Source organism: Podarcis cretensis (genome assembly GCF_951804945.1).
Source record: "Podarcis cretensis genome assembly, chromosome: 6".
Taxonomy (NCBI): Eukaryota; Metazoa; Chordata; class Lepidosauria; order Squamata; family Lacertidae; genus Podarcis; species Podarcis cretensis.
In genome coordinates, this window is record NC_137175.1 from 22,987,709 (window position 1) to 23,013,023 (window position 25,315).

General features: G+C 43.9%; 2 protein-coding genes and 1 long non-coding RNA gene across 3 annotated transcripts in view; 2 read left to right on the forward strand and 1 right to left on the reverse strand.

The window, feature by feature from the left end:
* Positions 1-260: 260 nt before the first annotated feature.
* LOC307218069 lies at positions 261-10,096 on the reverse strand. The gene is made up of 6 exons (XR_013839736.1): positions 9,514-10,096; positions 8,414-8,550; positions 7,059-7,306; positions 2,690-2,819; positions 391-931; positions 261-345 (listed from the first exon to the last, which is right to left on the reverse strand). It is a non-coding gene; the product is annotated as an uncharacterized lncRNA (long non-coding RNA).
* On the forward strand, positions 793-14,155 carry R3HDML (R3H domain containing like). The gene is made up of 6 exons (XM_079979977.1): positions 793-867; positions 1,480-1,827; positions 5,171-5,289; positions 7,191-7,293; positions 10,689-10,804; positions 13,379-14,155. The coding sequence occupies exons 2-6, from the start codon at positions 1,567-1,569 to the stop codon at positions 13,509-13,511; spliced, it is 732 nt and encodes a 243-aa protein (XP_079836103.1). The 5' UTR covers positions 793-867; positions 1,480-1,566; the 3' UTR covers positions 13,512-14,155.
* A 4,015-nt stretch (positions 14,156-18,170) lies between these two features.
* HNF4A (hepatocyte nuclear factor 4 alpha) overlaps positions 18,171-25,315 on the forward strand; it is a 70,909-nt gene continuing 63,764 nt past the window's right edge. The window contains exon 1 of the mRNA XM_079979593.1: positions 18,171-18,301. Coding sequence (XP_079835719.1) covers positions 18,253-18,301 — 49 coding nt within the window. The 5' untranslated portion in view covers positions 18,171-18,252. The remainder of the gene's footprint in view (positions 18,302-25,315) is intronic.

Genomic DNA, 25,315 nt, shown 5'->3' on the forward strand with positions numbered 1-25,315 from the left:
GCAGGAACCACCCAATCATTCTCCAGATAGAAGCGAATCCACAACCTGATTGGCTTACAGTAGAATTCCAGAATTAGCCAATCATGTGCAGCCCATTGTGTAAATAATGTATATAAAGCAGATACTTTGAGGGGACATTCATTCATTCCTCCTCACCACTATGAGCTGAATAAAGAGCATGAAATCACTTTGCGACTCTGAGTATATTTCATGCACGTTCTCCTGCTTTAGGTCTGAAAACAACCCTAGGGACATACTATGAGTCATACTATTGGTCCATTTAGCTCAGTATTCTCAGCAGTGAATGGCAATGCCGTTACAGGCAGGGTTCTCACCCAACTCTACCTGAATGGCAATGCCGTTACAGGCAGGGTTCTCACCCAACTCTACCTGAAGATGCTTGAGACTGGACCCAGGACCTTTTGCTCGCAGACTCTGTCACCGAATGAGCCTTATCCCTTCCCCAAAGTGCAGAAATCATCCTAAATTAAATGCATGCTGCCCCTGGAGAAAAACTGCTCTCAACTTTCAGGTTATAGGCTTCCATTTACTTGCTCTTTGCAGCTTCCCCTACCCCAAAGTTCACAACAAGCAGAGACACTCGGGAGAGACGGAGCCATGTGTACACAGGGGAAAGGCCATAAATTGCTCAGCTGGACCCTTTTCAAACTTGAGGACGTTCCCGAAGGGAAGAGATCAGATGCGGATTTCTGCGTCAGATTGCCATCAAAGACTCCTTGGGCTTGGTTGTGTTAAATCTCTCTGCCACATGTCCCTGAACGCAGGTTGCTTGCAAAGGTCAGTCTCTGAGTTTACTGCTGCAGCGGCAACTAACATTTCTCAGCTGTTCTTGGCTAAGCCTTCAAGGTATGTAGTCTGGGAAATGTCATCTCAGCTTCTCTAAGGACTATCTTAGAAGGCTTTTCTAGGACTAAAAAAAGAGAATAAAAAGTCTTTGCTATTTTTATTTTTGTCCTCTTTCTGAACAGAAATGAATCAAATGGAAAATAATCCTTTAGCCTTTTGATTTCCTTAATCAACTTTTTATTTTAATGTATTACCGGTTTCTTCTTGCAATAACTTTGCCTGATGGACTGAATATCTGCAAAAACTGTGGGAAGTTGGTGAAGCTACCATAATGGTACTAATTAGCACCATAATGGTACTAATTAGCACCCCTCTGACAGGTCCCTGCATATGTTTGGAATGGGATATTTTTACTGCAGAGATGGGGGGGGGACTTTTCTTTTCTAGAACACCAACAATAAATAAAATACCTCTGGAGATTTCACAGCTGGTCTTAGAAATTTAGCTCTTTATAAATGCAGCCTAGCTAAACTCATTCACTCCTGCTCTGAGTAAAGTTTTCTCTGGGTGTCTTTCTAATCGCCTTTTCCATCTCTGATGACATTCCTCCCCACCCCCAAGGAAAGGCAACAAATAAAACCGAGTCTCTTTCTTTTCTTTGTATACACACAGAAGCTGGAAGGAAAAATATTTGCCATATTGATTGCCCTTTGAAATCAAAATTAGAGACTCAGAAGGAAAAAGTGTGCAAATCGTAAAATGACTCTCTTGCATGTGCACTTATATTTTACTGGTTCAGTCTTCTGGATAATGCAGAAATCCAGCTCCTACATGCTGCCCAATACTACTGAGGTCCTTTACCCAACTGGTAGCACTGAGGCAGGCCATACATCAGGCCTGGGTGTACCAAGGACTCGCAGGAAACGTTATATTTCCCCCCGGGATATGAGCATGCTTTTGGACTACCACAACCAAGTGCGGGCACAAGTGTCTCCACCAGCGTCTAATATGGAATATATGGTGAGTTTCCTTTGTGCTTGCTTCTGATGGTGGGTGGGAAGGAACAATGACCACTGAGATGTTATGCAAAGTAAATATGGCACGTGTTTGGTTCCTTTGATGCTTATACATCCATTGGCACCTCAATGCTCCAGGAACATACAAAGCTGCTATTTGTTGTTGTTGTTTAGTTGTTTAGTCGTGTCTGACTCTCAGTGGCGTAGCGTGGGGGGTGCAGGGGGTGCCGGCCGCACCGGGCGCAACATCTGGGGGTTAGGGGGTGCAAAGCCACGGGTTAGGGGGCGCAAATTACTTGCCTTGCCCCGGGTGCTGACAACCCACACTACGCCACTGCTGACTCTTCATGACCCCATGGACCAGAGCACGCTAGGCACTCTTGTCTTCCACTGCCTCCTGCAGTTTGGTCAAACTCATGCTGGTAGCTTCGAGAACACTATCCAACCATCTCATCCTCTGTCGTCCTCTTCTCCTTGTGCCCTCCATCTTTCCCAACATCAGGGTCTTTTCCAGGGAGTCTTCTCTTTTCATGAGGTGGCCAAAGTATTGGAGCCTCAGCTTCAGGATCTGTCCTTCCAGTGAGCACTCAGGGCTGATTTCCTTAAGAATGGATAGGTTTGATCTTCTTCAAACAGTTAGTCCATCTACCTCAGTACTGTCTACCCCAACTGTCAATGGTTCTCCAGTGTTTCAGATCTTCTGCATTCATATCAGATGCCCTACCAATGAACTAAGGCCTTTTCTTTGTCATTCATATTTCTGAAAATCTACCACATATACTTTGAAGGAGGCGGAAAGGAGCAACAGTGTCAGAGAAGCAGTGTGGTTGGGCTGCCTTGCAGCTAAGCATTTGTGAAGAACGTACCTCAAGCAGAGCAATTTTTCCACAGGGATTTGTTTAAAGCGGCACACTAGATTTAATGATTGTGTTTTGTTTGGTGTTCTGCTGAGCGGCGAATGTAGGATGAGGTTATGTCTTTCTGAGGTTCAAGCACCTAAAGACAACAATAGAGAAAGCAAAAGGTTTATTTGCAGAGAGTACAGCTCGCTGAGAGATGAGAGCAAGGCACACACACTCAGAGAAAAAGGTGTTGTTGTTTTTACAGAGCACAGTAAGTCATCCCTCATTTCAATAATGCAGCCCACAAATGGCATTCTTTTTTAAAGTTACAGGGTGGAGACATAAACACGGAGAAATGAAATGAAAAGCCCACAGTTTCAAAATATCAAGGTCCTTACTGAAGTAAGAGCAGGTTACCTTTCAATGAAGCCCGTTTCAAGCTCTTCTCTGGAAAAAGGAGGGGGAGGGAAGGAGGCAGCATAGAGCAGAGTCTTCAGATAGCCCAGAGTGTCCTTGGCAATGCCCTTAGCAACAGTTCTGGAACAAAATTGCAATACTGCTTAAGGGAAAAATCTTCAGTGTTTTAGATAATTCCACATTAAAAAAGATAAAGGGACCCCTGACCATTAGGTCCAGTCGTGGCCGACTCTGGGGTTGCGGCGCTCATCTCACTTTACTGGCCGAGGGAGCCGGTGTACAGCTTCCGGGTCATGTGGCCAGCATGACTAAGCCGCTTCTGGAGAACCAGAGCAGCACACGGAAACGCCGTTTACCTTCCCGCCAGAGTGGTACCTATTTATCTACTTGCACTTTGACGTGCTTTCAAACTGCTAGGTGGGCAGGAGCAGGAACCAAGCAACGGGAGCTCACCCCGTCAACGGGGATTTGAACCGCCAACTTTCTGATCAGCAAGTCCTAGGCTCTATGGTTTAACACACAACGCCACCCGCATCCCTCTAATTCCACATTAGGCTCGTTCTTTAGCTACTTGCATATCACCACTTATTGGGAGCCGGGTTCACAGTGTAGGGTCCCAGTGTGGCGTAATGGTTAGAATGTTTGACTAGGAGCTGGGAGAGCGGGGTTCGAATCCCCACTCAGCCATGAAGCTCACTGGGTGACCTTGGGCCAGTCACCATCTCGTAGTCTAACCTACCTCACAGGGTTGTTGCGAGGAGGAGAGCCATGTACAACACCTTAGGAATCCTTGGAAGACAAAGGTGTTAAATAAATGCAGTAAAATAAATAAATAAAAATAAACTCCATGTAACTCTAGCATGCTTGAATCTAATTAATGCATGAGAAGGGACATAGGACGCTGATATAGCGGCAGAGGCGTATCTAGGGAGCCTTGGCAAGGAGCTGCCCCAGCAATAGCCACATTAGAAATTACTCCCTTTCATGCTTCTCAAGTAATTAAAGTGTCTGGAGTGAGGGCAAGGAGAGAAGGAAGGGTGGAGAAAATGCACCCCTTTTCCTGCAGTACAAGAAAGACGGGAAGCTTCTCCCACATTTGATCTTGCTGTGACAGCAGTGGCACGTCATCACAGACATATACGTCACAACTCCATGGTCTCTAGCGATCTACCTTCACACCACCTTCCCATTTCTCCTTGCTCTCATCCCCCTGCACTTGTCTAAGCTCACTGCTTTGCACAGATAACTGGAGACAGATTTCTGGAGACAGTTTCAGCATTCCTAGGTATGCCTCTGCATGGGGACCCTGCTGGAACCCTCCTTCCCCCAAACTAATGGGACTACGATTTCCTGCAACCCCGGATTACTAAACCCTTGCTGTCCAGGATATCTCTGTGCATAGCCTCTCTTTCTCGGTATTGCTGCCACAGGCATGCATGGCCAGGGGGTGTAGCTTGTAGTCGTGACCCCTTTGCCATATCCTCATTGGGCTGATTTAAACAGACCACCTGACAACTCAAGCAGCGCTTAAGAACTGATGTGTGCACAAATAGCATTGTACGACTTCAGACAGTTCGCCATGGGTGTTTATTTGTATTCTTTTAAACCCTATTTTGACTCGTTTTCATTGTCTGGTTGCAAATTACCTTGAACATCTATGAAAGTGCATAAATTAAAACAACAACAATACTTACAGAGGCTAAGCATGTTTGAATGCTCCCCCATGTGAGAAGACCACCTGTGCATGGAAAGTGAGCATATCAGGCAGAAAGTTGGGCATGTCAGACTGACATGCTAGATTTCCAAGTGCTGGAAGATTTTCAGATGAAGTACTATTAGGCAGGTACTTTCCTAGTCTGAAATGAAGCTGGGCTGTTTGACTTGCTATTTCTGAATCTACTAGCCTATGACACTATATCTTCCAAGGAAAAACATTTATGCTTATGATATTTCCCTTGCTTGTATGGCATATATCTTGTTAAGTGTTTGAGAGATTGACTGAACACTTTGTTTTACCTTGAGCAGCAGTAACTCACTGTCTGTTGTGTGTTCTTTCTCCCTCCCACCCCCCTGCCTCATATCGACTAGGTGTGGGATGAGAGGCTTGCCAGATCTGCAGAAGCCTGGGCAAAACAGTGTATTTGGGACCATGGACCTCCACAACTGATGAAATTCATTGGTCAAAACCTTGCCATTCACTCGGGCAGGTAAGCAGTGTCTTCTGGGAATGCTAGGTCTATAGATGTTTCATTAAAGATGTTGCACTGATTGTGCAAATGAACACCACTGCAAGTATACCTCTAAGCAGCTGAGAGAGTCTTTTGTCCTGCCCTTCTTTTCATGGATCAAGTGGGCTATATTTGTTCTAAGGGATTTCTAAACAGTGCACCACAGACACGGGTGGCGCTGTGGGTTAAACCACAGAGCCTAGGACTTGCTGATCAGAAGGTCGGCGGTTCGAATCCCCGCGACGGGGTGAGCTCCTGTTGCTCGGTCCCTGCTCCTGCCAACCTAGCAGTTCAAAAGCACGTCAAAGGGCAAGTAGATAAATAGGTACCTCTCCGGCGGGAAGGTAAATGGCGTTTCCGTGTGCTGCTTTGGTTCGCCAGAAGCGGCTTAGTCATGCTGGCCACATGACCTGGAAGCTGTACGCTGGCTCCCTCGGCCAATAAAGTGAGACGAGCGCCGCAACCCCAGAGTCGGCCACAACTGGACCTAATGGTCAGGGGTCCCTTTATCTTTACCTTAAACAGTGCACAATGTAAAAAATAGGCATGTGTACTGCAAAGGAAGCAAGCCTGCTATCAACCTCAGTGTTGCCTCCATCTCACTCCAATATTATGGGTGGAATTCAGTGTAGCACTAAGGAGGTTGCTGCATCTGTGAAATAATTTCTACTTGCCTGACAGAATGATCTCCCCTCTCCTCCTGCTAGAGTGGATTTGAGGGAGGCATGGGGAGTGTGTAGAGGAAGGCAAGTTTGAGGAACCGCTTTTTGCACTAGTTTCCCTTAACTTTGATTATACATATTGAAGTGCTGTTTTATCACAGCCATGGTAAAAAAAAAAGTCATTTAGGTCCAAGGTACATGTTACCAGAGATGCCTAGACACACCAGTGTGTTGTGTGTCCACCTGTGTTTTTGATAAAGACATGTCATATAATATCAATGCCTAGGTTTCCTCTGCCCTTTCCCCCCACTTCAGTGGCTGCCTCTTGCAATGAGGGGGGAGACACTAACACAAAGACATTGTAGGGGGTTAGACTAGATGGCCCTTGGGGTCCCTTCCAACTCAACACTTCTATTTTTCTGTGTCATTCATCATTCATTCATCATCACTTTATTTGTCTGCCGCCTTTCCATAGCTAAAACAATGCTCAAGGCAGCTTACAACATGACAAGATTTACATAATTACCAACATGACAAAAGTCATAAACAATAAATAAAACACATCAAAAAAGTACACAGCCAAATGGAAAACAATTTCCACATAAATCATAAAATCTAAAACTAAGAATACAGCATTAATATCAGCCACAATTTAAAAGGACATATAGAAAAAATACAGTGGTACCTCAGGTTAAGTACTTAATTCGTTCCGGAGGTCTGTTCTTAACCTGAAACTGTTCTTAACCTGAAGCACCACTTTAACTAATGGGGCCTCCTGCTGCTGCCGCACCGCCGGAGCACAATTTCTGTTCTCATCCTGAAGCAAAGTTCTTAACCTGAAGCGCTATTTCTGGGTTAGAGGAGTCTGTAACCTGAAGCGTATGTAACCTGAAGCGTATGTAACCCGAGGTACCACTGTAAAAGCAATTTAAAAACAAAAACGGAGCCCTCTCTGCCCAGCAGCCGTAGAAGCACTCCTCTATGGTGCCTGGCAGGCCCCGCCCCAAGCCAGGTGGAGAGGGGCAAGGCAGGGCCCTTCAGGCTCCCAGCAGGTCAGTCATGCATCCTTTTCAACTCTGTGCTTACCAGGAAGAGGTGGGAAGCCTTGATGGTTGGAGGCATCTCCTCACCTTCCTGCATCACATAGTTTGTGCCTGGGGCATCTGTGCTTGGATAGGCAGGTTTCTTCACATTTGCATTGTGTGTGACCCTCTATAGGTACCGTTCAGCTTTGGACCTTGTGAAATCTTGGTATTATGAGAAGCACCATTACTCCTTCCCTTCCAAATGCAGCGGCCCTGTCTGCAGCCATTATACCCAGGTACAGTATAGTCCTGTAAAAAACAAAGAAACAGCGGTTGTTGCTTGGGTAGCAAATCGTATTTGTTTTTAATAGCACTTTCCTTAGATGCTCCATATCCCTTGTTTCAAGAATCACTACAACAAACCTAAACGAGGCCAACAATCTTCACCTCCCCCAATACTGAAGGTTTGTGAGCTGAGAATGAAGTATGAGGTTTTGCCTGAGGCGGACCAAGAAAGTTGGTGGGAGAGATTAGATGTGGATCAGGGACAATAGTCCCTGCTTTTAACTGTGATGCTGCACCAACATAACGGTGCATATCTCAGCAAGAGGGATGGGGCAGAGGTTCAGGAACCAGGAAGCTTCCCAAGAGATCCTCTTCAGCCATGCTCTAGGGCAGGTGTGGTGAACCTTTGGCCCTCCAGATGGTGTTAAACCACAACTCCCACAATCCCTAGACACTGGCTATGCTTGCTGGGGCTGATGGGAGTTGAAGCTGAGTCACAGGTTCCCCAACCCTGTTCTAGGGCTGCTGGTTCATACTAAAGCGAAGTATTTCTACCTCCATCGTTGCCAACCCTGGTCCTTTATATTGCCACTGTCTGCAAACAATCCAAATGCACTGTCTAAACCTCGACTTCTTTTCTGAAAGCATTGTCTGTTTTTTCCATTGTCCCATCCAGCACAGGAAAGGCTTTCAGTTCCAGCTCAGCTAGATGGCTGGAAGAAGAAAAAGAAATTGTCCACACAGGGACATGGAATGTTTTAAGTCACTATGATGAGGATCTGTTACTTAGACAAACAGCTTCTCTTCATGACTCAGGAACATCCTACTTAACATCTCATGGCCTCTGTCATTCCCTGTGGCGGCCTAACAAACCACAAGTATCTGCAAGGTTTTTTTGTGTTTGGTTTTTTTTAAAAAAAACCCCAATATGAATATAAACATATTTGCACCATATAGGGCTTCCTTTGGGTTTTATTGAGCATTTATTCTGGTTTGCTTGCACAAAGTTTATGCGGAGGTTAGACTATGTCTGGTCCTGACTGAGAATTTATCCCAGGTTGCATATAGTCTCCCCATTGATCATTTTTTCACCTCACACTTTCCAAATTAATCCACTTCAATTGTGCAAACCTAAATTTCTGGCCTGTGCCTGAATCCTTTCCGCAAAGGGCAAAATATAGTCTGGGCAAACTGTAGCCAAACAGATTTGTTGTAGCATAAGTTTTCATGGTCTGGAATCCACTTCATCAGATGCCTGGACTTCCATCCTAAGTTTGCAGTTATATAAACATGAAAATGTTAGCAGCGAGGGAAATGGAATGCAAGAATACAGACTGTGGCGATTGTGTTAAAGTTTAAATGGATATAAAGTAATTACAGTGACCATTCACAAACCAGTGGTGATGATGTCACAAACGCCCTGGCCTCTTAAAAGTTAATTAACATACAGTAACATAAAAACATGTTAACTTGAGGCAGGTTGCAAGTGATAGAACTGAACTTCTTGATAGTTCAGTGGTTCCATGCTGGAGATTTCCATTCCATAACTTGAAAACTATAAGGCATAGGAAGTTTTTGTTCACACCACTGACTTTGACATGTGAAATAATCCAGTACAGCAATTTTATTAAAAATCTGAAATTTATATTTAAAATTGTGACAATCTGTCACAACTGAACAACCCCACTGAAGAGGATAACAGTGGTTACCTAGACCTTTTGCTGGTTGCAGAGGAGACACCCAATTGTAGGTCTGCCCGTGTACAAGAGTGCTCCTCCAGATCACAATAATGTGATAACACTGTAAAAAATGCTACAGAACTACTGCTAAAGCAGAATGATCCGTAGACAGTACAGTATATGTAAATCCACCACTAAATGTACTTTTTATTGTGTCAATGACATGTTGCAGAATACACCCGGGAAGGCAAACTTCCTTCAGTCTGGAGGGGCCCTGAATATCAGTTGGCCCTGGGTGATGGAGAGAATGGTCCACCTGGGGCTCTGAGATCTCCTGCCTGATTCTCCTGATCCTTCTCACAGAGTAGCTGGTGTTGAACAAACAGCACCTCAAGGAAAGGGAAAGCCCTTTCCTGCCTCCTTCGCAGTGAGTCATCTCTGTGGTGACAAGATGTTTCTGAAACATCTGGCACCTCGGTGAATACATCCCCTTCATTTGCTCATCCCCAAGTATGAGTGGCCAGCCCAAGGTGGAAAACCGTCTTCTCCCACCTAGTCTGTGGCAAAGCATTTCCAACCCATAATGAACAGTGTTCCTCACAGCTGCAGAATATTCTGCTCTTGTCTCTGGAAATATCCAGCCCCACATATTTGTCTGGGTGTCTGTCTGGTTCCTAGACACCTTTTTCCCCATTTTCCTGAAGGTTGATCTGTCTCATTTCCAGTGTGTTGTGTCTGGAGAAATGGCAGTGAAGAGACAGGAGGCAGACTAGAAAGAAGAGGAAGAAGGGAAAAAAGAACACCTGCTTCTTAAAAATTAAGAATTATTTCCAGCTGATCAGGGGTAGCACATCTGCTTTGGGGCTGGGAAGGATTCCCTGTCTGAAACCCTAGAGATCTGCTGTCAGTGTGGACAATACTTAGCTGGATGGACCGATGTTTTGATTCAGTATAAGGCAGCTTTATATGTACATTCATGCAATTAGCAATTTTGTGAGTGGCTTTCAAAAAGAAACCTGCAGATGCAGGGGAGCCTTGGGACCCTGGGTTGGGTTGGTCTTTAACTCTTTCTCTCTTAATGCAGTCTGCTACAGACTGTCCAACTACACAAGCCTTTGCATGCTCCAGATGCTTTGCTTGGGGCTTATGAGAGCTGTGACGCGGCTGGTGCTGTGGGTTAAACCACAGAGCCTAGGACTTGCCGATCAGAAGGTCGGCAGTTCGAATCCCCACGATGGGGTGAGCTCCCGTTGCTCAGTCCCTGCTCCTTCCAGCCAAGCAGTTATAAAGCACGAAGTGCAAGTAGATAAATAGGTACCGCTCTGGCGGGAAGGTAAAGAGCGTTTCTGTGCCCTGCTCTGGTTCGCCAGAAGCAGCTTAGTCATGCTGGCTACATGACCCGGAAGCTGTACGCCGGCTCCCTTGGCCAATAAAGTGAGATGACAACCGCAACCCCAGAGACGGTCACGACTGGACCTAATGGTCAGGGGTCCCTTTACCTTTACTATGGGAGCTGTAGGCTAAAACATATGGAAGGCACCAGGCTAGTGAAGTCTAAGCGACACACATGCAGCTCTGACACTTAATTTTTTTAGCCATTGATAGACCATGCCTTCATATATTTAAGGCAAAATCCCATAGTCATGGGTGTGTCCTAACAAGGACAAATATTCTGGTTTCAGGATTGCCATTTTCTTATAATAACTGGTTTAATGTGTCTCAAACAGATGGTGTGGGCTTCTAGCAACCGAATTGGCTGTGCCCTCCATGCGTGCACCAACATCAATGTGTGGGGCAGCACGTGGCCCCGAGCAATCTACTTAGTGTGCAATTATGCCATCAAGTAAGTAAACTGGGGGGGGGGGGTGCAGTTTCATCCTGGAAAAGACAGTAACTTTGGGGCAGAGTAGAGGTGGAAAGCTACCTAGTACAGAAAGCTGTTTAGTACAGTAAAGAGCAGAATGCAGACTGCAGCCCACTGGTGGACTGTGGGCCATTTTCTGATGAATTGTCTAGTGCAGGGCTGGCAAATGCGCTGCTCTCCAGATGTTGTTGGACTCCAACTCTCAACAGTCCCAGCCCTCATGGTCATTGGTCACAGATGATGGGAGTTCTGGTCCAGCAACAACTGGAGGGCTACAGTCTCCCCATCTCTGGTATGGAGAAACTGAAACTTCACATGAGAGTTCCAATGGTGGGGTGGGAGGTATGTGTAGAAGCAATTTGTGAGGTGCAATATATATATATATTTTAATAAATTTTTATTAATTTTCCAATTTTAAACAAACACAACAAAAACAACATACAAATAAACACATAAATTCATAATTTCTTAACCTTATTTCCATAAGCCTCTTTTCTCGGACTTCCCCATACCTTCCCCTTTTTGCATCCTTTTATTTTTAACAATTATTCAGCAACCCTTTTAGCCAATTAAATATAAATTCATTCTCCTTTTCAATTTCACCCTAAATCAAACAAAATTTACCGCTGTAATTCTACGTCTTCCTCTCCCTTAGCATTTTAGCACTCCTCAATTTTATAGTAACTCTTAAGATATATTTTAAACTTCTTCCAGTCTTCTTCCACAGTCTCTTTCTCTTGGTCGCGGATTCTGCCGGTCATTTCTGAGGTGCAATATTGGATAGGAAGAGCTGGCCAGAGGAGAAAGAGATAGCCATTGAGATATTCTTTCAATACAAGGAGGGATATGTAGTATGTTCTTTGGTATAGCTGGGTAGATGTCCGCACACATTAATTTACCCTAAAGCCCAAATTTCCAAATTGTGCACCAGATACAGGAAATTAGATAATGCAGCCTTTCCCAAAGTTGGCTGATCACAGTATCTCTGCCTGATTTATTGCTGTGCTTCCTTCAAGTCAATCTCTCTTGCGCATGGGTAAATGCTACTGTGTGTCTGCACCATTCCTGATACAGACATGCAACAGGTTCATCTTGGTCAGGGGTAGGCAACCTAAGGCCCATGGGCCACAAGCGGCCCACGGGGGTTGTTTAACTGGCCCCTAAGCCTCCCCGAACCAAGCCGCCCACTCGATGAGTCCCCGTACGCTGCGCTAAACTGGCACAGCGCGGCATGGGGACTCACTTCTGCGGTGCCGGAAATAGTGGTCGTGCGCGCTCACGATTTGGCCCACGGAGGGATCTTCACTGGATTGAACCGGCCCAGGCGAGGTAAACCTTGCCGACCCCTGATCTTGGTCATCTGCATACTATCCCTTGCTTTTTCCTGTAGGACTAATTGCGGTCGTTAATAGTCGTCAACAGGTTTACCATACCCATTGAGTCCATTGCCCATCACCTACTACCCTTCTGAGAAAAACCCCACCCCACCCTCCCACTATATATAAGGGTCTGGTGACTTCTGTTTCAGTGTACAGTGGATGCTCGGGTTGCGAACGTGATCCGTGCGGGAGGCATGTTCGCAACCCATGCTTCTGCACATGCACCAAGACCCAGAAGTAACCTGTTCCAGTACTTCTGGGTTTGGCGCGGTGCACAACCCAAAAACACACAACCTGAAGCGTCTGTAACCTGAGGTATGACTGTATCTGAAGAAGTGTGCGTGCACACGAAAGCTTATACCCAGAACAAACTTAGTTGGTGCGACTGGACAATTTATTTATTTATTTATTTATTTATTTTGACTGCGTCAGGCCAACATGGCTACCTATCTAAATGCAGCAGGTTCAGTTACCTCCAGACATGACTCTCTGTTGCTTCAGTTATTAGTCTAGGCTTGCTCTTCTAGGCATGCGCAGATCAGTGATTCATGCAGAAACATAATTCATTTATGGAACTTACCGTAGTAGCTGTGTTAGAGGGCTTTAAAAGGAGATAGGACAAATTAACATTGAGTGGCTACTAGTTATGATGGCTATATGCTACCTCCAAAATCATAGGCAGTTTACCTCTTTAAATGTGGGCATCAACAAACGAAAAGGGCTGGAGCCTCAACACTTTGGTGCTTGGGTCCCTAGAGGCATCTGCTTGGCCATTGTAGAAACAGAATGCTGGACGAGGAGAACTTTTGGTCTGGTCTATTAGGGCTCTTCTTATGAGCTGCAGGTGGACTCCTCAGAGATCAGGTAACTCTTATTCCAGTGTTTCCCAACCTTGAGCCTCCAGCTGTTTTTGAACTACAATCCCCATCATCCCTGACCACTGGTCTTGCTAGCTAGGGATGATGGGAGTTGTAGTCCAAAAACAGCTGGAGGCCCAAGGTTGGGAAACACTGTCTTATTCAACTGAATAATGAAACAAGCATAAGAACATAATAGATAGCCGGGTGTATGGTGGGTAGGGAGCCCTTTGGAAGGGTGTGCTAAGAGTGACGTGTGACATCCAAGTGTCCAGCAATGAAACAAACAAGCCTCATGCCTCTTTTTCTCTTTCCAGGGGAAACTGGGTAGGAGAAGCACCTTACAAAATGGGGAGACCTTGCTCAGCCTGCCCACCTAGTTACGGAGGAACCTGCAGCAACAACATGTGTTACTCAGGACTCAAATCCAATAAAGTGAGCTGGTTCTGAACCAGGCATATGGGCTCTGAGTGCCAGCATAGATCCTCTGGAAATGGCAGAAGTGCAGAAGCGTGGCACAGTGTACAGCAAATTGTAAAATAAGTTGATTATTTATGCACATGAAGTCTTTGGCTGCTGCTCTTTCCCTTTCATTTGGAACCTCTCCCATAGATTAATAAAGTTTCAAGTATATTTCTTCTCATGACTATATACAGGTATATCTATATATATATATATAAAGGGTCTGCATTTGCAATAGTTTTCTATAGGGAAGAGGTTCTTAAACTTTGCTGTATTTGTGTGTTCTTACAATATATTTTTTACATTGTAGCCACCACATGGAAGCCCATTTCAAGGGCTTCTCAGTTTTTGTTTATGTCAAAACATAATTGCTCTGGTGCTGCTTCTCTCGGTGTTCCTTGCAGCTAGAAAACAAATCAGCACATTTTCAAGGTAAAAGCAGTGTTGGAAACTCCCACTGTTCTAGGCACATTTTGTGACAGGGAATTTCATTAGTGCACAGTACTGCGCCTAAGATTTCAGATTAAAACTGCAGAGTGGAATGAAAGGAGGATCTTTTTCTGCCTCCCCACTTCCAGCCACTCTCAGAAGACTGGAAGTATGGCTTCTTTCTTTCTTTCTTTCTTTCTTTCTTTCTTTCTTTCTTTCTTTCTTTCTTTCTTTTCTTTTTGCAGTCTTCAGATGAGGACTAGACCATGTGAAAAATGGACATAATATTTTAGCTGCAGTTCATTCATTTTCAGCTTTGTATTCTCGTTATAAAAAAGTGCGCCTAGACATTCCATTGTTGCACCCATAACCTAGGTTTAAGGTGCCATTTAGCTCCTAGCTTTCATATTTCAGTTTCTAACACTAGGTAAAATAGGTGGTTTTTGACCCCAACTCACCACTATCTAGGTCCTGTAGCACACACACCCTCCATGTTATCAAACTCCCATCATCCCCAGCCCAAATGGCCAATGGTCAGGAATGCTAGTCCAACATCAGGAGGGCCACAGGTCCTCCACCCTGATTTAGGCACGACATGAACCATTTTCACAGCGTCCCTCATCCAGTTTCCTGACTAGTTCTAAAGCAAGTGTGAGGCTCTCATAATTTATTCCTCCTCCTGTTAGCATATTTTCATACCTGATTAAATCTTCCCTGTCTATGTAACCATCATAATTGTTAAATTTGATTATTGCCTTCTCCCAAAGCTTTTACTATAGTCAAAGTTTCTTTAGCAAATGTTGACTAAAGCCTCTTTCTTTGGTTATTCTGTTAAACAACTCATAAAGCGATCAGTGGGATGGCATTACTATAAAAACTGTGGGGCTGGCATAACTCTAGCCCCACTTTGTGGGGATGGTTAAGGAATCAGGGTGCTCAAATCTCTCTGTATGTTCAAATCTCTACTGTAAACATCCCATTCATTCTTCCATAAGTAGGCCTCTTCTTCTTCTTCCTCTTCTTCTTCTTCTTCTTCTTCTTCTTCTTCTTCTTCTTCACAAGACTGCAATAAATTCTTTGGTTCCCAAAGCACTTGCGTATTTCTTCTTTATTTGAAAATGTAGCTCAATAATCCTATACACCAACTGCAAGCAGGTACCTTCATTCATAAGACATATGATCACAAGCTGAACATGAGTCAGCAGTGCAATGAGGCTGCAAGGAAAAGACTAATGGATTGCAGGCTTTGCTAATGGAGCCATAGTTTCCAAGTCAGGAGAAATAATAGTCCCAATTCAGTCTGCACTGGTCAGACTTCTTCTGGAGTACTCTCATTCAGTTCTGGGCAATGTATTTCAAAAATGATATGGACAAAATGGAAAGCGTTCAGAGGATGGCAATGATGATAGTCAGGGGTATTTAAAAAGTAAGTCCTATGTGGAGTGGTGGACTTAATTGCATTCTTTAAATCCCCAAAGAGATGTCGCATAGACAAGATACAACACAGAAAGTGGGACTAGACCTAATGGGCTTTAGTTACAGGAGGATAGATTTGGGTTCAACATTAGGAGAAACTTGTTGATGTTGAGAGCAGTTTGACTGTGGAACCAATTGTCGGTGTTTGTGTGAACATTTTTTGGCTCTACAAACCAGATATGTATTAGATTATGATATTAAATACATAAATAAAAGTTCACATTGATCCTGAAGCGAACACCTTACAAGACCCAGCAGGCTTCTTTCGACTAAAATATAACTTTTAAAACCCATGGGGTCCTAAGATGTTTATTTGGGATAGGGGGCATTCTCAGTGACAAAAATTAGGGTTTGTTTGATTTTTTACAGTTATGTAGGTGTGACAGGCACAGGAGTCCAGAGAGAGCAAAAAGTTGGCCACTCAAGTAGACAGGAAGGAGCCAACCCTGATTTCCCTTCTACTGGGGCTCTTGCCATCCTTCCTGCTTTGCCTAATAACTGCCTTTCTCCTCAGCTGCCATGTCCTTTTGTGACATCAGAGGAAGTCTGTTGCTAATGGCATCAGTTGGGGAGGCATCAGCACAGCCTCCCTAGGCCTGACAATTGTGGGGGCACCTCAGCCGTTAGGGGGGTCAGCCCATAAACTCATATATTTGACCTTCCATTATCTGTTCTTGAAGAATGGACAGTACAGGTAGATGTACTTAGAAGAATGACAGCCCATCTCACTTCAGGAAGCCCTGTGGTTCTCTTCAGTGTTTTTATGTGTGGTCTTGAGAAAGCTTCACTGACTTCAGACATCTCCAAACACAAAATGAGGGTTATCTGACAGCATCACCCAGTTACCTCCACCAGCTTCTTCCTGGCAACATCAGCCACTAACTTCAGCCTGCAAACTTCCACAGGTGTCATCTATTCAAAAATATCTACCGGTTTCCTTTCACACATCACATTCACATAGGGGGAAGTGGGGCAGATTGATGCAGAAAAATTCAATCTCATATTTTATGTAACAAAAATGAGTCAAATAATAAAATTTTTGGCTTGATGCATGCCATAACTAATCAATATTATAATAGCAATCAAAAGAACCATTAAAGTTAGAAGATAATGAGAATATAATGAACTTCAGTTAAAAAAAAAGTGTTTGGTATCATTCTGCCCCACCTACGGGGCACTTTGATACATTGGACAGGGCACTTTGATACAAAGTGTCAATTGTATGAGAATGGTAATTATTTGCAAAAGTTTAACTCAGCAGAAGGGTTCCTGAGGTGCGGACAGCTGTCTCCGTTGATGTTTGGATGTCAGGCACCATTTTGAATCAAGATGGTGAACCGAAACATGACTTCGGCATGACTTTGCCCAATGCTTGGCATGATGGGTTCAAACTCATAAATTGCCATATCCATTTAAAAATCACAATATTTTTTGGTTTCTAGTCATTCCTAGGCAGTGCCAGGCACTCCCCACTATTATATACACATTTTATAGATCAGCATATACAAATTTTATGTAAATCTTTGACATTTTTTGGGGGGGGAGGGGTGATGCATTTCCTCTTTTTTGGTGACACACTAAATGGCCACCTTTACCCAAACTTGTTTGCCCTATGGGAGAGAACAAATTGTCATCTATGCCGTATTTTTCTTGCACCCCCCAAAATAAAAGCAGTATACTGAAAGTGAATCTTCCACTGGGAATAATTTAACACCAGGAACACGACTTGTCAAGTATGGAATATACAACAATAAGAGTGTATCCAGAGTTCCACCAGTAAATCTGTGTATAACTGTCAGTGCAAAAGCATCCCCAGGTCTTAGCTAATCCACAGTTGTGACTGCCCTAACCATTTGGCATTCCTTTGGGATTTAACTTTTGTTTTATTTGCTTGGCACCAACATTGCTATCATTTCGGCACCACACAAAGACATTTTTATTCTCGCGTTTAAATTATTTCCCCTGCTGCTATAGTTTACTAAGGGGGGGGGGGTATTATTATTATTATTTGGTACATGTGTGTCATTTGCATTTTTTAAATGTTTTGATGCAAACTCCCTCGGGAGCCTGAGTAAAGGTCACTATATACTTTAAAATAAATATATATAGAATGTACACACACCTACACATAAGCCCCGGTCCTTAGAAATGTCTATCCTCAACCACACACATTTACTACACACCCAGATCTCTCTGTTTACAATGTACATGTATGCTGCCATGAATTAATACACAACCCTCTATGCTTTTACATATAATCAAATGTACACCTGGGTATGTACGCACAGCACATCAACAATGATGGCGTGCAGGGCCTCAAGCGTGTACACGCACAGACACAAAGCCTTTGTTCTCTGTGTTTGCTTGGTGAGGGCAATAAATGCCCCGTGTCTCTGCAGCTGTGAAACTGACCTAGTTCACAGCTCCCAAAGGAGAGTTCTCTGCCTTGCCAGGCTCCGGGGCTACTTCCCTTTAGCCTCTTGTCTTGGAGGAATAAGAAGGAAAGTAATCGCCCCGCAATGGGGTCACCCAAGGCCTGAAACTAGGTGTCGGTAGGAGTCCCAAAAGTGTGCCATAAAGTCATGTTTGAGTTTCAAGCTTGGAAGCAGTTACTATAGCTACCGTGGCAGACGGCACCTTGCAGGTTGGCTTCCATATGAGCTTGGTTACTATTTAACATCTCCACCCACATTAGGCCTGATTAAGCGAATCAATAAGATAACAGAGGAGGCAGGTTTGCTCACCCTTCCGCCCGCCTCCTTCACCCAGCTTTTCTTGTAATTTTACACTTTCTCCGTTTTCTACAGAATTATACTGATGAGAAATGGTCAATGTAATCACACAGCTAAGTGCTAAGATGGAGGCGCCATATGGTGAGTACGCAGGTTACCATCTCCTTTCCTTGTTGCTGATGAGAGAGAGCCTTAAGAGAAGCGGAGAGATTATGGGCAGCGTTGTGTATGGTGAGGGCATGCCAGTCACACACTGTCGATCTGGGGAGCCTTATTCCCCCCTCCCCTAAACGCTTTAACCACGCGGTGTGTTTCATTGTAACGTGCTTCCCCCCAGGTTATTGTGTCATCTTCAGTCAGAAGTTAGCCTTCCTAAAAAAAAGAAAACAACCTCTCTCTCTCTTTTTGATTATGTGTGTGAGCAAAAGCTTTCAGGCTGAAATGTCCTGATTCAAACGGCTGGCCTGGGGGAGCCTTTAACGTGCAAATCGGAAAAGGAGGCTCTTTCCTCGTTCTTTGTGCAGTCTGATGCGTGAGAGAGAAATGAGGTTTCCAAGAGAAGAGTTGAAATTGATACTAAACAGAAGGACTTGACCCAGACCCATCACTCACAAAGCTTTGCAAAGTGGCTAAACATAGTAAAGCCAAGAGATATTTTAGTTGACGCAAGTTTAGTCCATGAATGGGAGGCAGCTGGGTTTTGGGAGGGATCTAGTGAGATAGCTCTAAGACTCCTTTGTAAGTTCTGTCAGCATAAAGGTAGAAACCTTTCAGTAGATATCTTCAGTTAAGGATACTTTCTGGAGGAGCATGAAGTGTTCTCAGGGCCTCGGGTCAAAGTCCCCACCCTCCCAAATTGCATTTTGCAGAACCGAGTTGGTGATCCCCATATTTGTATGCATGGAAAATATGTTTAGTGGTGGTAAAATATAAACACCCATCTATGGATCAGTCATATATCCATGAGCTAGATGGGTTTGTTTCAAATACAACACATGCATAATATTCTCTCAGCATATTTTCCTATGTCTGCAGACACCATCCTGTGTTTGCAGCTCATACCACACCGTAATCTAGGTGAAGATCCCTTTTATCAGATGGATTGAAACTGGTCTTAAAAATACGGTTTGGGTGTGAGGAATTCAAATCTGATGTTATTTTTGTAGCTGGACAGCATTTAGCTTGGAAAGTCTAGGTTTGATGAAGAAGCGCATAAGCTACTTTCGGAAAACAAAGAATTTTAGTTTTACCTTCTGAAAATGTCAGGTAATGCTAAAGAAATAAGGAAATAAAATCTAATACAACTGCGAGTACTTCACAATCATTTTTAACGATTTCTATGCAATTTTAGTCAAATTTTAATATATCTAAACTACATTAATTTAACCAAATTATCTTTTGAATTCCCAAGTCATGCTACAACTTTTTAGCACCCCTCATTTGGGGAATTTGATAGTTGAAAAATTCAACACACGCAAATGAGCAGTTGGCTCATTGGGTCCTGAAACTTGAGGGCCTGAGAAACTAAGCCTCTGACGCCTGGCCAGGCTACCCCTAACACAGAATATCTCTTAAGGGAAAGTGCAGAAAAAAACTCTAGGTATTTCAAAATTGACTCTTGCATGTTTTCCCCACAGATGCACACTTTTCTTTATTTTCAGGCTTGAGTATAGAAACGTTTCAACCACAGAGCACCCAGAGTAGTGACCTTAACATAAGATCAATGAAAACAAAATAGTTACTGCTTACAAGTTTTACAATCTAAAAGACACCACACAAAAGGAAAAAGGATGAGAAGGGAAGAGGAAACAAGCAAACCCAGGCACTTTTTTTAAAGTTACACACTAGTTCTTATAATGACAAGCTGGTAATGATCTTTCCTTCAAGGAGGTCAAGGTAGTATGCATGATTCTTTTCCCTCTCCCTTTTAATTTCCACAGCAACTTTATGAAGTAAATTATGATGAGCTACAGTGATGGGATTAATGTCACCCAGCTTTGTGGGTATGGATTTGATCCTGGGTTGCCCCAATTCTGGTCCAGCACTCTCCAGGACGCCATACTGGCTCCCAAAGTTTTAAAAATCATTTTCTGAGGATTTAAGGGTGATTGTTGTGATGAGCTAAAAGAAATATACACAAGATTCAACATGGATGGAGTGTTATTTTGAATTCACCATAACAGTAGAGTAAGCAGACCACAGTTAAAGAATCCAGACTTCCAGCTGCAGGCTGAGTTCTGTGCAATGCAAAACAAAAAAACAAAAAACAAAAACACCTTACTTCAATAGGCATTGCCTATTGAATTTGATCGTGCTTTCCTGCAACAGCTGTGGTTTTTTGTTTTGTTTTGTTAGCCAGCCCTCGCTTTCACTCATGCTGCCATAGGTTAAGCTGGTCATCATACGCATGCTTATTGCATGCTTAAGAGCACAGATTCAGTTTTGACACCAGATTGCAACCACTTGGAAAAGCTACGGCTGCAACCCAGCACCCAAATCTGACTTCCACCAAATTCAGAGGATGGTATCAGCAATGACATGTACACAACCAACTCAGTCTGGCGCAACGCAGGTGGAAGTTAGCATAGGCAGATTAAAAAGTCACACCTCCCATGGGTTCAAAAGGTCATGTCTGCTGTAGATTGTCTGTTGTAGATCTCAACAGGTTTGTTACAGAGGTGTAGGGACTCAAAGACGTTAAAGGTTCTGGCAAACCTGCAGGCAAAGTCATTCCCAGCATTTTGTGAATGCATATACAGTCATACCTCGGGTTAAAGTAGCTTCAGGTTGAGCGTTTTCAGGTTGCGTTTTGCAGCGACCTGGAAGTAATGGAATGGGTTACTTCCAGGTTTTGCAGCTCGCGCATACGTTCAAAATGATGTCACGCGCATGTGCAGAAGCGGCAAATCGCAACCCGCGCACGTGTGCAGACGTGGGTTGCATTCTGCTCAGGATGCAAACGGGGCTCCAGAATGGATCCCATTCGCATCCAGAGGTACCACTGTACTATACAGAGAGACTTCCTGATATTTAGTGCTATAAACCCCATGTTTTGTTAATGCATAAGCATTTTATCTTCAGTTATACTTAGCTATGACGAAAGCTTGCATTGATCACTCAGCATAGGTTTGAATTGTGAATTTTTTATTTGCAATACTGCTTTATTCAGCCTGTTAAGATGCCTATAAGGAGTCGGTCTTATTTTAAACCACTCGGCTGATCACCAGATGAATTTCATTTAGGTGAGTTGAGTGGTTGGTTGGAAGAGCGATGGAATATTCTGTCCATCCTCTGCTACTCCACTGCTCTTTTATGCTGGTTGGGAGAGAAATTAGGTTTGGTTCACATTTCTATGGAAATCTACCTAATTTGCACGTCCCCAAACAATATGTGAACAGGAATGCATCTTTCCTTCAAAATTCATACCTTTTTGAATTTTTCAATGCAGTTCTCCAACCATATGTTTACAAAAATGCACGGATTAAAGGAAACTGCATAAAAGCACATATAACAACAATGAAAAATAACATTAAAAATGTAGTATATTAGAGGGAAATGCTGGCAAAAATATGTGCATTAGGAACCATTTCATTAAAAAAGTGAATATTGAAAGAAGCGTGCACTAAAAAGCTGATTAATTTTCAGGATAATTGTTTAAAACTTGCATCATGATGTGGAAATGTGAAGAACTGAATAGTGGAAAAATGAAAAATTGGGAGAAACCAAAACTGACAAATTTATCCATCCCTAGTGACGGAAGGAGGAACCCCTTCTTCCCTGCCCAGCACAGAAACCAAATCTCCATCTAAATTCTACTCACAGTTGACCCATCAAAATTAATAGGCTTAAGTTAAGCTAGAGCAACATTCACTAAATTAGCAAAAGCAATAAAACTACCAATAAAACAAAGCAGAAGCAACTGGATGTCAGCTATATGCTACTGTTGATTCCCTCAGATTAGGATGTTAAGACATAAGGGGTTAACAGACCAGACTCCAATACAGGAGCGGTTAATTGCATCTAGGTGACCAGGCAGAGAAATTTTACATCAAGTAGCAGGAAGTCTCTGTCAACTGAACGTGTCAGGGCCTGCGGACTTTAACATTGCATGCATTTTATATGAGTGGAATGGATCCTCAGTTATAGACACATTTTGACAATGAGCACCAGCCTTGTTTTTAAGTCCATTTGGCAGTGGCTGCTGCAAACACCTGAATGATCTGTGAAATAATTTATGGTCAGGCCACTATGTCCACTTCTCTTTGAATTAAAGGAAGCAGCTGTCCACCAGCTTCCAACATAAAAATGATTTCCTGGGGCTGAAGCACCATTAATTAAGGTTTCCGAACTGGCTCTAAACCTGGATTGCAGGAGAGGAAAGGGGTGGCCCATGGAGCAAAGAGCTGGCTCAATGTCGGGCTGAGTTACTGTAGCTTTAGGGGGTGCGTGGAAGGGAAAGGTTTTGCACACGTGGATTTTTCACCCAGTGCACTGCATGGGGGAGGAAATTGCACCTGCTGTAGTCGTGCATTCTGCACCTCTCTTTAAGTCATACCCTCCAAAATTCCTCAAATGAAAATAGGAATATTTCTCATTCCCCCCACCCAACTGATGCTCCTCGACCCCACCCCCATTTTTTGTCCCCTTCCCCTGGGCATTTCTACCACCACTTCACCAATGGGACACACCACATATACCTTCCACTGTCCTGAGAAAATCCCTCAATCCCAATTTTATTTAATTTTATTCTTTGGTTTACGAAAAGAAAAGCACACACCATAAAATAAATTTTAGAAAGGGATGCACAAAGCATTAAAAAAAACTCCTTGCACTCCACTCTGCTCTCACTTTCTTCCCGCCCTGGGCGACCTTGACCTCTGTCTGCCCTTCAGAGCTGGCACGGCACACAGGACTGGGCAATGGCTGTGGCAGCCTCTTCTCCTCCTCACCTGTGCTCCAGCAGGTGCTAAAAGCTGCCCAAGTGAGGAGACCGGAAGCAGCAGCAGCAACCATGGAGAGGCAATGGGATGCTCCTTCACTGCTGCTGCCGTTCAGAACAAGCACATCTTCCTCCATGAGTTTGGCGGTGGCAGCCCTGGCAGGGGAAATAGGGACATTCCAGGGTAAAATCAGAAGCCAGGATGGCTTTCGTAATTCCGGGACTGTCCCTGGAAAATCAGGATACTTGGAGGGTATGTTTAAGGTGCATGTTCTGAATCTAGCTGCCACCCCAGATGGAAACATGCTCTCTTCAGGCAGCAGCTGTCATTTCTATCTGCTGGATTGGGGAAGAACGACTGCTTTGCGCGCCACCAGCCAGCCACGTCTTCCCCATCTGTTTTAAGTGATTAAACAAAGGGTGCGCTCTCCTCCCCAAACTTTTCTTGTTTAAATGTTGGCTACGAGAAAAAGCCTGCCAAGTCTAGCAGAGTCTAAAGATTTAGAGGGAGGAAACAACAAAGAGGAAATGGGAGCAAATGCAGAAGAGCAACCGACTGTTGGCAGAGGGAAGGGCAGTCCTTCTAAATAGCTAGGTTACAAAGTTATCCAAACATAAGACGAAGGAAAACAGAGGATGGATTCAGGGACTCCATAAGTCCTAAAGCCAAGCGGAATTTGGAAAAGGATTAAGGAACCTCTCTGTTCTGCATGAGCTAATGTCAGGCTGAACTCTTCAGAATGCTATTGAGGAACCAATTTCTGAGCAGCTGCAAGACAGACATTGCTAATTGCCCCAGGATGCAAAGCAGCAGCAGCAACAGACCATAAAACCCACGTTAACACCATAAACCCATATGAAGAAGAGCAATAACTCAGTGGCAGAGCACGTGTTTTTCACCAAGAAGCTCCCAAATTCAGTCCTCAGCAACTCCAGCTGAAAGAATCTCAGATGAACCCAAAGAGTCACTGCAAGTCAGAGGAGATGGCAATACCAAGCTTGATGGACAAGGAGGGTATGATTTAGACTACCTGTTGCTGGGGAGAACAGTGGAAGAGGGCAAGTGAGCTTCTCACAGGCATCTAATTGGCTGCGATGAGAAAACAGATGTTGGTCTAGATACATCCTTGGTCTGATTCAGCTCTTCTCATATTCTGAAGGCAGAAGCATATGTTCATCACTTTTGCCTTTCTTACTCTCAATCCCCAGCTAATTCACACAACTACGTTGGTATTCTGGGATCATGGATGGACTGGATCCATTATGAAAGGGGTCAAAGGATGCATTTGCCATGTGTCCAGCTCACAACTCAAACCACATTTATTGCTCAACACGCTTTGCTGCAGAGTAACAAGTGTGAGTTGACTTTCAAATGGATGTGTGGGGAAGCAATCGTGTAATCAAATGACTGCCCTACCCAGGAGAGATGCTGGTTTGTTTGCGGCAAAAGAGTTGCCTGGCTCGTTTGCCAGGAGCAAATCCTAAAGTAAATGTTCTTGGCCTAGTAACTTTTTGTTGTTGTGGGGTGTGTGTCGCTGCTTGGCGGTGGCATTGTGGATTTTGCAAGGCTATCACAGGATTTGCAAGCTATTCAAATGCTTTGGGTGGAGGGGGACATAAACAATGAGGACAAATCCCACCATGTTGTGTTCAGCGTCTCTCACACAGTGTGGTTTTCAGCAGTAATCTGCATGCTTCAGGGAAAGAGAGCAAGCAACACAAGGAGATGGGGATTAGACATGTCCTTCCCACTTGCCACAACCCAAGCGCTGGGTAAACGCTGCTAATCCCACAGCGATTGTCAATAAAGTCCTTATACAGTGCCTGCTGCAGGTTAATCCACAGGTACATACACAAATGGCACAGGAAGGATAGCTCCTTTATAGTACTCAGTAATTTTGGGAACTTCAAAACAAATGGTGACCCTGTTAGGAAGGGTCCTTTTGAAAACCAGTGATACAATTGATCCTTAATTGCAGATGTTTATCAGTGCAGCAACAATGCATCTGCCATGCACAGAGAGCTTGGTGTAGCGATAAAGTGTGCAAGATCAGTATCTTGAAGAAATTATAAGAGCTGCTGCAGTTTTAAGGTACTATGTTTAGTGAGAGAGGCATATATCAGAAACCTTGTATTTACTGTGTAGTTAATTCTCTTTGCAGTCCCCCCTCCCATTTATTATTTCACTTCTATTTCTGCTCATTCAAATATGTGGT